Here is a 13,625-nt window from a genome sequence, read left to right as displayed (position 1 = left end):
TCCCTAACAGATCAAATGCACATAACACATGCCCCACAAATCAAATGCACATAACATGTCCCCATAGATCAAATGCAGATATGTCCGCAAAGATCAAATGCAGATATGTCCGCAAAGATCAAATGCATATAACTTGTCCCCATAGATCAAATGCAGATATGTCCCCATAGATCAAATGCAGATATGTCCCCATAGATCAAATGCATATAACATGTTCCCCCAGATCAAATGCAGATATGTCCCCGTACATCAAATGCACATAACACATCCCCCACAGAACAAGACAAGACATAATTTCCCACATAAAACTATTTCATGTCCACCAAAGATCAAATGCAGATGACACACGTATGCTTTTTCGCATAACAAGCCTAGAGTGAAAACATCACACTGTGACGATGATCGTCATTGGACTCTAAGCTTCTCTGAGGAAGGACAGTCAATGACATCTCTATTCACACTGTACAGTGCAGCTAAAATAATTTGGTAGGATATGGTAGGAGATTCCACTATGACCATGGTAGGAATTAGATTGTGAGCTCCTCTGAGGACAGTCAGAGACATGATTATGTACTCTGTATAGTGCTGCAGAAGATGTCGGTGCTATATAAGTGCATAATAATAATACGGTGGGACATTAGACTATGACTATGGTAGGATTCGATTGTCAGCTTCTCTGAGGATAGTCCATGACATGACTATGTACTCTGTAATGTGCTGCAGAAGATGTCAGTGCTATAAAAATAAATAATAATAATATGGTAGGACATTAGACTATGACTATGGTAGGATTAGAGTGTGAGCTCCTCTGAGGACAGTCAGTGACAGGACTATGTACTCTGTAAAGTGCTGCAGAAGATGTCAGTGCTATATAATAATAGTAATATGGTAAGACAATGGACTAGGATTATGGTAAAATTAGATAGTTAGCTCCTCTGAGGACAGTCAGTTATGTGACCATGTACTCTGTAATGTGCTGCAGAAGATGTCAGTGCTATAAAAATAAATAATAATAATATGGTAGGACATTAGACTATGACTATGGTAGGATTAGAGTGTGAGCTCCTCTGAGGACAGTCAGTGACAGGACTATGTACTCTGTAAAGTGCTGCAGAAGATGTCAGTGCTATATAATAATAGTAATATGGTAAGACAATGGACTAGGATTATGGTAAAATTAGATAGTGAGCTCCTCTGAGGACAGTCAGTTATGTGACCATGTACTCTGTAAAGTGCTACAGTCGATGTCACTGCTATATATTATTATTATTATTATTATTATAACTTAGTATTTACATAGTGCAGACATCTTCTGCAGTGCTGTACTGAGTATATTGTCTTGTCACTTAACTGTCCCTTAGAGGGACGCCCAATCTAATCCCTACTATAGTCATATGTCTATGTACAGTATAGTGTATGTATCATAGCCTATGGCCAATTTAGGGGAAAGTCAATTAACTTATCTGTATGTTTTTGGGATGTGGGAGAAAACCAGACTGCCCAGAGGAAAGCCATGCAAAGGCAGAACGTACAAACTCTGCGTAGATAGTGCCCTTGCTAGGATCGAACCAGGAACCTAGTGCTGCAAGGCGAGAGAGCTAACCACTACACCCCTGCGCTGCCCCGTAAATAAATACATAGAGTGAAGGGAAGCCTTAGGATCCCCTTGTAGCCTGATGTCTCCTGACAAGACATTGTGGCCGTGCTTGCTTGGCTACTGCATGGCCACGCTCATAACAGAGGATGAGTGCGACACTGATCTGCAGGGGGCCCCGCTCAGCGACGGGGGACATTAGACCACCTCTAGTGACAGCTCATTACACCCCCAGTGACAGTTCATAGCCCCCAGACACAGCTTACCCCTACCCACAGTTTACTGACCCCCTGCACTATGAAGGCTAACCAGAAGACATTGTGGGGCTGTTTGTTTACAACAGCATTAAAATGACCCAGAGATCACGAATTTCAACTTTTTTTTTAACTTACCCGGGGATTCCCCCAGCCTCTTAAGAATGGATGCGTCCCTCGCCATCCTCCCGTTGCCCTCCGTTCAGCAGTAATCAGCCCCGGTAACTGGCTCAGTCGGCTCCAGTCTGAGTCAGCCGGGGTCTTCTGCACATGCACGGACCTTCTGCGCCTGCGCAGAAGACCCCATCTGACGTCACTGAGCCGAATACCGGAGCTGATTACCGCTAAATGGAGGACAGCGAGGGAGGCATCCATGCTTATGCGGCTGGAGGAAGCCCCGGGTAAGTAAAACAAAGTTGTAATTTGTGATCTCTGGGTCATATTAAAGCGGACCTCAACTCAGAACGTCCTCTCTGAAAGACAAGCAACATCATAAGAACCTTTATATTGAACCTGAGATGAGAAGAGTCTCAGGTTCTATACTTACCTGGGGCTTTCTTAAACCCCGTTAGGGCTGCTCGTCCCTCGCAGTCTCCCTGGGTGACTCCTGTCACCTGCAGTTGTCCCAGAAAACATGGTCGAGTCACGCTCGATCGCACATGTGCAGCCCCACCAGGCGTGCTCCTGTACTTGTACTGTGCAAACGCAGATAGCTCACCTAACGGAGTATGACTCGGCCAGAACATTGTGGGTGGCAGGAATCACCCAGGGAGATGGCAAGGGATGAGCAGCCCTAATGCTGCTTAAGGAAGCCTCAGGTAAGTATTGTACCAAAAATGCTTCTCGTCTCTCGTACACTTTATACAACAATTACAGGTGATACAAATCTAAAAATAAATCTGCACAGTTTCTACTTCCTGAGTCATGGAAGCAGAAACAAATAGTTGACATCCTGTGCTTTCAAAAGAGCTTATCTGCGACCGCCATGGCAGTCAGGTGCAATTAGAAACAAATGAGGGGGAATTAAACAGGATATATATATATATATATATATATATATATATATATACTATGGTAGGGACTAGATTGTGAGCCCCCCTGAGGGATAGTTAGAGACAAGACAATGTACTCTGTACAGAGCTGCGGAAGATGATGTCTGCACTATATGAATACTAAATCATAATAATATATAAATTATATATATATATATATATATATATATATATATATATATATATATATATATATATATATATATATATATATAATACAGGATGCATTTCTCTGTTTTTTCCTTCTGACCTGTGCAAGAGTTCAGGTCCACTTTTTTGAATACATTTATTTTTTGCCTAGGATGCAGAGGCCGGCGGGCTTACCTTCAGGCTGCCTGCACTCAAGTTGCACCTACTTGTTTGGGGGGCCGGGGGAAAGGGGGGAATGCACGCACACACCCGCAGGGCCAAGAGGGGGCACAGTCAGTGCCTCGGTCGGTCGTCTCCTCTAAAGGCATCCGGCGCCGGCTAGTCACGCTGCCTTCAGGCGGGGGGGCGGAGTTAGAGGCGGCGCCGGTAATGCTGCACATATACACCCCGCACAACACTTCCTGATTCCACGCTCGCGTATTCCCTGTGCGGCTGCAGACATATTGCGTGCAGAGTTGTGCATGGCTTGCAGTGCAAGGTTTACACAGCGTCAGCGGGTGTGAGACAGTCAGGCAGTGAGGCAGACCACAAACCGTGGAGAGGGGCGGGCCAGGCGATGTGGTCAATGTCGAGGAGGAGGTGGAGTGGGTGGGAGCTAGTGACAGGAAATGCAGTGAAGCAAACTGCTTTCCATGTCTATTGGCTGGGCGAGGGGGGCGGGCATAGAGGCGGCAGCACGTGGTGTAAACAAACCACGATACTGGATAAGACAGGACAGGAGAAGGCAGCGCAGCTGATAGTAGTAGCGGTGGTTAGCCGCAGTCTCCCATCACGGCAGCGCCTACCCCCTTTGATGCCGCTGCAAGCCGCTGCCTGTACCGCCTGTCGGTTAAGGCGCCCCTGTCCAAGACAGTGCTAAAAGGATCCCCTTTGTGCTCTGAGAGGCTCTCAGCTTCTGCCACATTTCAAGTGCAGATTCATCCTCATGTGACATCATCCTGACCTCCGCACTGCTACAGAAGCTGTGACATGGTCATGTGTGGAGGGGGTGGAGCTACATCACAAGGATGCTTCACTGGCTACCTCAGCAGAGGGATTACAATAGAGCTCAGGTGGGGACATTTGTGCACAGCTGCCACAACAACTAGGTAGGTAAGGTTTACATTAATAAAGTTTTACTTTTGTTTTGTTACTGTAAAATAAACTTGAGCAAAATATGAATAAGATAATGAAGTATGTGATCTGAGGTTGCTACTGAAAAAAATAAATGACTACATTTGTTGTTCCAAAGATATGCCCAAGAGAACATGAAAATTACTATTGTTGCTAAGAACCCCCTGGTTTGTACTTTCTGTGCTGGATGTACTGGTCAGTGGAGCTCACTAACCAGTAGGGAAGCTCAGCTGATACGGCCAATCGTAGCACCATGAAGACGTGGGGCTTCTTTGGGACTTAAGTGGCCAATGGTCCTCACCAGCAAAGGGAAATAAGCAGCAGGCTTGTTTTCTGCATGTGGCCACCTGGTTGTGTCCTCCAGGGTCACCCCCAGGGCTGTGGAGTCGGAGCAATTTTGGGTGCCTGGAGTAGTTTCCTAAACTGAGGAGTCTGAGTCGGGAGTCAGATCATTTTTGTACCAAATCCACAGCCCTGGTAAGTATTAGACTAAGGAGTCGGAGTCTGACCCATTTTTGGGTACCTAGAGTCGGAGGTTTCATAAACTGAGGAGTCAGATGATTTTTGTACCGACTCCACAGCCCTGGTTACCCCTATCAGTGAGGAGAACAATGGGAGGACAGGGCTAGGTCAAAGTGCAGGCTGTGGATTGGACTGACAGACTTGCAGGACAGGGGACAAGGATAACGGTCTGCTGAGTAAACTTATGAGCAGGCAGGGCAAGGACTGGGATTACAGACTGCAGCATGGACTGATAGGACAGGAACCTGGAAGCAGACTGGACTGAAAGGCAGGCAAAGGACAGACATGGCCCCGTTCGCACTAGCGATGTTGCTGTATGCTTTTCACAGTGCATTGTGCTGTGCGCTTTGCTAGGGTACAGCTTTTTCCATTGATTTTAAAGTAGCAAGTTCACATCTATGCGCTTTGTTACTGTTCATTTGAGAAACGTGGTGTTGCATTCATTTCTGTGCATTACGCTGTGAAGTGCACAGCAATGCAAGTGAATGGGTGCGCTTCTTAGCGCATAGATGCGTATAGCAATGAGCTTTGAAGATGCATTTTTACCCCTAATTAAAAAAACAAACACATTTTCAATGAAACAAACATCTTTGACTGCTGCTACATCAAATAAGCAAAACACATGTTGAACAAAAACGCATTTAAGCACATGAAAAACCCATGGGCCTGTTTAAAAAAAAAGGCACACTGCAATGCACTGAAACGCACTATGAAACGCGCATCAACGCATGCAATTTTTTATCATGCGCTCAAATACGTTTCTGAACGCACACTGAAACGCACTATGAAACGCGCATCAACACATGCGGTTTTCTATCATGCGCTCAAATATGTTTCTGAACCCACCCAATGTGAATGCGGCCTACTAAACCAGGAAAGTGGAATGACCGACTGACTGGGCAAGAACCAGGATGCAAACTGGACTGGTGGCCTGGCAGGGCAAGGATGAGGATTACTGGACTGACAAACCAGGGATAAAGAATAACACAGAGAGCCTGATATAGTGTAGTATGTACTGGTAAGGATGAATTGATGATAGAGTAAGTATTTTTATACTCCCGAGCCAGGGTTACCCCTCAGGCAACCACTGAAGATGCAGGTGGAGAGATTAAGCCTGTCCCCACTCAGGGTTAAGAAGGCGCTCTCCGTAGATCAGAAGAAAGGGGTACCACCCCTCCATCAGGGTTGGACTTGTATAGTACAAGGTGAACAGAGGCACCAAAAGAATAAAAATACTTTTAAAACATGGGGAGGCAGTGGTGGACCTCCAAGCAGACACAAAGAAATTAATGTTTAAAACACTCAGACCTGCATTTGCCATATACTCCTACCTCATTGCTTGATGAAGCAGGGTCATACCTGCGAAACGCGTTGCAAAGAACCTTGGAGTGTTTCAATACATTTTCTATGTTTTAAATGTTAATACGTTTTTGTGTCTGCTTGGAGGAGGTAAGACCACCACTGCCTCCCCATGTTTTAAAGGTTTTATCTATTTTTATTCTTTTAGCGCCTCTGCTCACCTTGTACTAAACCAGGAAAGTGGAATGACCGACTGACTGACAGGCAAGGGCACAGGACTAACAGGGTGACTGGTAAGCCTGCCTGACAGGCCACAGTTACAGGTCTGACAAACTGGCATAGATCATGCTAGAGCTACAGGAGGGTTTAAACGACTAAGGCTTTTGTGCCAGTGTTGAGGAGGAGCTGGGAGACGCGAAAATCCCACTGGTTTGTACTGTATCTGATATCCAACAATTTCATAGTTGTCCATTAAGAGTCTCACTGATGCCACATTTTACAACTTAAAAAAAAACATAGAGCACAGAAGAGGTAAAAAAACACACACGGCTTGATGATCACCTGATATGCCAAACTGATCAATTCCTATCCGAGTAGATATTGATCAATTCCTTTCATGAACAGTATGCTCAGCATTGATCAAATCACAAGGGGTAAAAGTCCCTACAAAGAGTTCAATTTGGTTTAAAGAGGCGCCCTGGTGTGTAATAAAAGCATTTAAAAACAGTTTAAAATCGATAAGGAAATGAGGTAGCTTACCTCAATGACGAAAAATCTTTTATGGTACAAAAGATTTTATTAGTGATAGCACAGGCAACGCGTTTCGAGGGTCCAAGCCCGCTTCCTCGGGCCAATAACAGTGCCAAACTAAATGAAAGTCTAGCGTAGGGAGGCTCTCTACTCTAGACTTTTTCATTTAGTTTGGCACTGTTATTGGCCTGAGGAAGCGGGCTCGGACCCGCGAAACACGTTGCCTGTGCTATCACTAATAAAATCTTTTCTACCATAAAAGATTTTTTGTCATTGAGGTAAGCTACCTCATTTCTTTATCGATTTTAAACTGTTTTTAAATGCTTTTATTACACACCAGGGCGCCTCTTTAAACCAAATTGTGCTTTGTTTACCCCCACACGCCACCCGTCTGAGGGGTGGAAGCAGAGTACCCGTGGTTTTGCCACGGTCGAGCTCTGCTTCCTATCTTTCTTTAAGGAGAGCGATCTCATCCAGGTCCCCGGTGACCTCCCGGAGTGGAGTCAGGTTTATTGTCTCCACCTGCTTCCTTTGGTCGGTTGCCCCCCTGCAACCCACCTTTATGAGTAGTTCTTGTACATTTTTTCCACCACCAGATTGTTGTTACATACTGCACAATCAGGCTCCCTCTTTTGTCTCCTGTGCCTTTTCTCAGAGGGTGTTCTGACACCCACAGTCCACTACCCACAAAGAGTTGTACTGCTTTCTGCACTGCAATGCTGTGGCCCATTGATGTCCCGCCGCTTCTATCCTGCACTCATAAGACAGAGATTTTCCACCCTGTCCCATCAGACTTTCAATCGTTACACTGCTTAGAATTGATTGTACCAAAATCAACAGGATAAGTTAGGGCAATAGCTTACTGGCAGATTCAATCAAAGTGATCGACTTGGCCAGGAATAGAAAAGAAAAATAGAAAGTTTCCAAAATGGAGACAATGAAGTGGAGATTTAACTTGTCTAAGTGTGAATGGCAGGTTTATTTATTATATTAATTAATACAAAATTAGACCCCCCCCCCCTCCCCCCAGAAAAATACCTATACTAGAAGAAAACATAGCATGGAGCCAATGTCAGCAAGCTGATCAGCCTGAATGATAAAGAACTATATCTGCATATATAGGCCACGCATTTGTTTCTGAATGATTGCAAATCTGTATAGGACTTCCCAATCATTCTCAGATGAGCTCCTCAAGTGGCTGTGCAAAGCTCTCATTCTTTCTCAGATCTGTAATGTTTTTGTGGCTTGCTATCTTTCCTGCTGCCAAATATATGATTTTGTTCATCTGAATGTGTAAAGCATACATGTGAGACAAGCCACGTGTACACATGGTTCATATCGGGCCTGTTGATGGATATCATCACTCCTTCATACTATGGCCTCAAGCCTGTAGAGAAGCAATCGCCTCACAATGACTGTTTCACAATGACCATGGATGGATCTGGACATGTTGGACATTGCAGTTCTGTTCTTCATTCTTGTACTCCTCACGTGACCCATCTGTCAATGTTCAGCAGCGATAAAACACTTAGAACCCGTACCCACTGGCAACTTAGCTCACTCGAGACCAAGTACAATCACTACTGTTATGTACCACCTCAGGAACAGCCAGCTCACTACACTCATCCTCTCCCTTCCCTCCCCACAAAGTAGCAGAACATGCTGGATGAGAACTGAACCGCACATTTGTACAGGGAATGCCCATCCGAATCAATCAGAAACAATTATTTTAGACAACCATTATTGGAAACCAATAACCCAATAACTTTGTCCATGAAGTCCTAAATACAAAACATTTTAAGAACCCATTAAAAAAAAACTGCGTGGCTCCTGAAATGCTAAAGTCTTGTACACATGGTCAATTAATATCGCCCTTAACAGTATCGCTGCCCCCCTGCAAAACTTTCATGGCCCACCCCCAACTGCTAATACAGTAGTCTGGTAAACAGATCGACAATTGGTAGTGGGGAACAGATTTTTTTTGTTCCCTTCTCCCCTGGATGATGGTGTTAATATTCCCTTTAACAGACTCACAGATCAGAGCAATGGTAGAGCTTGGGATTACCTCTTAGAGCATTTGGTCCCTCCTGTACTCGTGCTGCATCCACTAGGTTTCCTTTGGCCTGCTCTGAGTTTCCCTGCACGTAGTGTGACTTTATGCAATGTGCAGAAGCAGGGCCGGTTCTCTCATGAAGCAAGGTGAAACATTTGCATCAGGGGCAGAGATTACAGGGGCAACATGTTTGTACTGTGTGTTTACACTAACAGCATGCAGTCAGAGTAGGAGTAGAAGTGAGAGGAAAGGAGCGAGGGAAAGAGGTCATAACTGAGGTAAAGCAGCTTGTTGTGCTGTGTGAGGAGTCTGACAGTGAGTGAGGGGGGGGGGGAAGCACCTGGATGGTTGGCGAGTCACGCAGGGAGGGGGGGGGGGGGAGGGCATCATCACAAGTTTGCCTCAGGCGGCAAAAAGTCTAGAACCAGCCCTGTGAAGAAGACCAAGGGTAGAGAAGACCAAGTGGCTGCAGCAGCGCCGGATGGACCAGACACTGGAAGAGGTAAGCCAAAGCACTACCGCTGCTCTGTTCTGTGGGTTGATTAAAGAGAATATAAGCAGGGCCAGGACCCAGGCTTTGGTGGTGGAGGCAAGGAAGAATGAAGTGGTCTGGGTGTTTCCCTCCCACCTACTCCCATGACTGTAGGGACTAACAGTCATCGCTCAATCTTTTGGGCAATGCTGTGGTGAAAGAGTGCTGCACAGACATGGCTCAGCTACAGCAAAACAGTATGGACTATTTAATGGAGAGAGAATGATGGAGCAGTAAACAAGAAAGCAATGCCCAGCAGGGAGGGTAAAATATGAGCATGAAGAAGCTCATATTTTCCATGGCTTGTCATTTAGCGATCCACTGTGTCAGACTGCTGAACAATTGTGGGGCAACTGTACACACACTGAATTCTTGGACAGGAAGGCAGCTAACAATTGTCTCAGGGTTATAATAATAATAATAATAATAATCTGAACATTTGTATAGCGCTTTTCTCCTGTCGGACTCAAAGCGCTCAAGAGCTGCAGCCACTGGGGCACGTTCAAGAGGCGCTGCAGTGTTAGGGAGTCTTGCCTTGAATTCCTTTCTGAACAGGTACTGACCTTAGCCAGGATTTAAACCCTGGTCTCCCATGTCAAAGGCGGTACCCTTAACCAGTACACTATCTAGCCACAACATTTATCTAGTGTGTGTATGAGGCTTTATACCAGGGCCTGCCAATAGACTGCCACATTCCTCTCCTCCCCTCCCTGCAGAGTTGCTAGCAGTGCGCAATGACACATGGCAAGTGGAAACAGTCCCCTCACCCAATCACAGCTTCCAGCAGCTATTTTCATTGCCACAACGATGCCATGTGAGCCGCTGTCAGTATGTCTCAGCGTTTCACATAACGCTGCTGAAGCCAAGGAGATCGGCACTGGACGCTGAGATTGGGTGACTCAAACCTGTGATTACACACCGCTTGTAACTCTGCAGGAGGGGAATGAGAGGAGAAAAATGCGGCCCGAGAGAAGAATGCAGCCTGCAACTAATAAAAACGTTGCCAACCCCTGCTTTAGACTATGCACGTACAATGGCTGTAGAAATAAATTAGCCAGCAATCCTCTATCAGTAGAAGAATTGCTCAGTCTCTGGCACGGACACAGCACTAGAAAAAAAAAAAGCGGATGCAAATTTTTAAACCAACGCTATTGATTTCCCTACTTTAGGTTCACAATGTTCCTTTCTGAGGTTAGCTGCCAGATCATGCACTGCACGCCAACAACCCTCTACAGAGTTGTTGTTGTTGTTTTTGTTTAAGCGTCACAGCCACGCATCGAGAGAATATAGAATACACGATTGGCTGCAAGATGTTAACAATCAGGCTTGCTATTACAAAGATCACAAACCACGTCTGCTCTCCTAGGAATTCACTAGCAAATAGGTTTAAGAAACGTAAATTCCCTCTAACGTAATGCAATCTTTACAATTACAATGATCCCATAAATACCTTTAAAACCTTTAGATCTTTGTTGAGATCTGCTAGATTTATGTCTTCATTCCTCACAAAGTCTGCACCATCATGTTGCTCAGAAGAGTAGGTTTCTGTCAAAAAATCACCCCCGTCATTTAAAATACAGCTATGACGTTCTTCACTTCCCTGAATGACAGAGGATGTTACAGATTCCATAGAATGTACATTTGATTCCAAGCTTCCCTCAAAAGTCAAACATGGTGAACCTGAAGCGCTTTCAGCATTTGAAGATTCAGGCAAACTTGTTTCCGAACCACTGAAGGCATTGTCTTTGTTTTCAAACGACAATGGCTCTGTTGAACCCTGAATGACCACATGAGACTCTCTCTCATGCTTTGATTCCAAACCAAGGCCTTGTTCTACGGATGTCACTTTTAAATTCTCATCAGCTCGATCAGCTTCTGCTATTTTTGTCCTTTCAGTTACTAACGTTTCAGTGGTTTCTCTATCAAGTGCTAAAGGTTGCTCAGGAAATTCCTTTAGTGGATCAGAGGTACTGGATTCTGATTGCAAACATGTTTCACAAATGTCTTCTGTTTTATTAACATCTTTTGAATTAAAGTCGGGTCCAGTGTCTTCAGAAACATCCTCTTGTATCACTTGAAGATAACTTGGGTCTCCTATTTTTAAAGTATGTGCTTTTGGTTCTTTGTTTTGAAGGAGGCCATATTGAAGCACAGAGCTGCTATATGACCCCCCATCCTTTTGTTTGGTTTTATGTCCGCTACACAAAATATCAGGACTTGATGTATAAAGAATTGTGGCTATTTCATTTTTGTCTATCTTGGAACTTTTACTCATTAGATCATATTGCAGAGATTCCATGAGTCCAACTTCGATGGCAGAGACATTACTGCTATCATCAGAATCCACATCTGAAGGAGTCTTGCTACCTTCCAAGGTGTCTCCAGCATGTTCTAATTCAGGCTCCTCTAGAACCATATCCAGTACTGGTGGTATATTACGTAAAAGCTTGTGAGAGTCTGACCGTGAAATTTCCTTGTTAATGTGAACTTCTAGCAATTCTTCCTCTCCTTCTTCTTTGATGTCAACAAGTTGTTGTTTACGAAGATGCATTTCAAGCAACTGTAACACATCAGGGTCCAGTTTATCTGAAACATACTGATGTCTCTCTTTTCTGTGGTCAAACCCATCTTTTGAGCAGTTGTAAAAAAGGGAATTGTCCATATTTTCCTCTTCACTGCTGTCGTTATCCTCAGAAAGATCCTCTTCTTCCACAAACTCTAATTCATGTGAAAGTGGTGGTAACCTTCCAGCTTTTAGCGATTGGTGGTCGTTTTTGCTCTGATTTCTTCTAATGCCATTGTTTTTTGGTAAACAGGTTCCAAAACGTTTAGTTTGAAGATCAAGAGAAGAAAGTTTAGTGCTTTCTTCATGCTCACAAACCACGCTATTCGCCAGCAAATCAAGATGGTCCAAGTTGGTTTTGGGTTTGCCAGTCTCCTTATTACATCTTATACCTTTTAAGGGTATTTCATAGTTTGTGACATTTGACTCACTGTCTGTAGAATGAGATGGTTTATCACTGTGTCCTAGATGTTGATCCACTCCTTCCAAGAAATTTTGGGATCCCATTATAGATTCAACATTCTGTGCGGTGGTTTCGGGTAATAAGTCATTTGTTACTTTATCAAAGGTAGACATAGAGGAGTCCTCAAAATGGTTAGTTTCCAAGCATTCTTTTTCTTTGGACCCATCAACTAAAGATCTCTCAGTTCCACAGGATTCCACTTGATCTTCAAAATGGTCTTCACGCTGTAACAAATCCACTTTATAAGAATCACATAGCTCCTTGGTAAATGCATCAGTCTCCAGCTTACCTTGAAATATTTCACCATTACCTGAAATATCACTATTAATGTTTTTTTTAAGGGTGTAATTTGATAAGACTGGCTCTGCTTGCTCCTTATACAATTCACTCCCAGTTTGAGATGAGTCATTTAAGGGATTAAGCGTCTTTTCATAGCGTACACTGTTCCTCTCCATCGAAGCTGTAAAAATGGATTCCTTAGGATTGTCGGCACCTGGTATTTGATCTCTGGCTGTTGTAGAAGCCCCTGAAGTCACAAATCTTTGGTTTGTGAAAGAATCTTGATCAGATGCATCATTGCTGTTGTTATTAAGAAGATCTTCAGACTCAGAACACCCCTCTAGTTTAAAATGGTCACTTGCTACAAACGCTGGGTGGGTTAAATCCGATCCATTGAGAACATCTGACAGGATGTGATTTCCACTCCGATGGTTTTCTAAAAAAAACCAAACACATAAAATCAGACTAGAAGAAGATTTATTTTTTATAATCATTCTCTACAACAATACAAAACAAGAGAAAAAGAGTAATTTAAAGTATCTGTGAACTTAAAGAAAACCTGTAACATCAAAAAGTTTCCCTGGGGGGTACTCCCCTCGGGAGGGGGAAGCCTCAGGGTCCCAATGAGGCTTCCCACGCCGTCCTCCGTCCCTCAGGGGTCTCGCTGCAGCCCTCCAAACAGCGGCGATGTAAATATTTACCTTCCCGGATCCTGCGTAGGCGCTGTGGCGGCTCTCGGCTCCGAAACAAGCGGAAATACCCGATCGCCATCGGGTCTGCTCTACGGCGCAGGCGCAAGTCTCCGGCGCCTGCGCAGTAGAGCGGCCCCAACTGAGATCGGGTATTTCCGTCAACTTCGGAGCCGAAAGCCACCACAGCGCCCCCGCTGGAGCCTGGAAAGGTAAATATTGAACAGGCTGTCGGATTTGCCGGGCTGCTGTTTGGAGGGCTGGAGCGAGACCCCCGTGGGACAGAGGACAGCGTGGGAAGCCTCACTGGGA

The 13,625-nt window shown here is 44.6% G+C and overlaps 1 protein-coding gene across 7 annotated transcripts in view; it reads right to left on the bottom strand.

The window, feature by feature from the left end:
* Positions 1–13,625, bottom strand: part of LOC137527620 (golgin subfamily B member 1-like) — a 283,357-nt gene that overhangs the window by 163,459 nt on the left and 106,273 nt on the right. For all 7 annotated transcript variants that reach the window (XM_068248254.1, XM_068248252.1, XM_068248255.1 and 4 more), the window contains one exon: positions 10,770–13,060. In XM_068248254.1, coding sequence (XP_068104355.1) covers positions 10,770–13,060 — 2,291 coding nt within the window. The remainder of the gene's footprint in view (positions 1–10,769; positions 13,061–13,625) is intronic.

The sequence above is a fragment of the Hyperolius riggenbachi genome, chromosome 8 (assembly GCF_040937935.1).
Source record: "Hyperolius riggenbachi isolate aHypRig1 chromosome 8, aHypRig1.pri, whole genome shotgun sequence".
NCBI classification, from domain to species: Eukaryota; Metazoa; Chordata; class Amphibia; order Anura; family Hyperoliidae; genus Hyperolius; species Hyperolius riggenbachi.
Note: the sequence above shows the minus strand (reverse complement) of the source record. Positions and strands in the feature narration are given on the sequence as shown.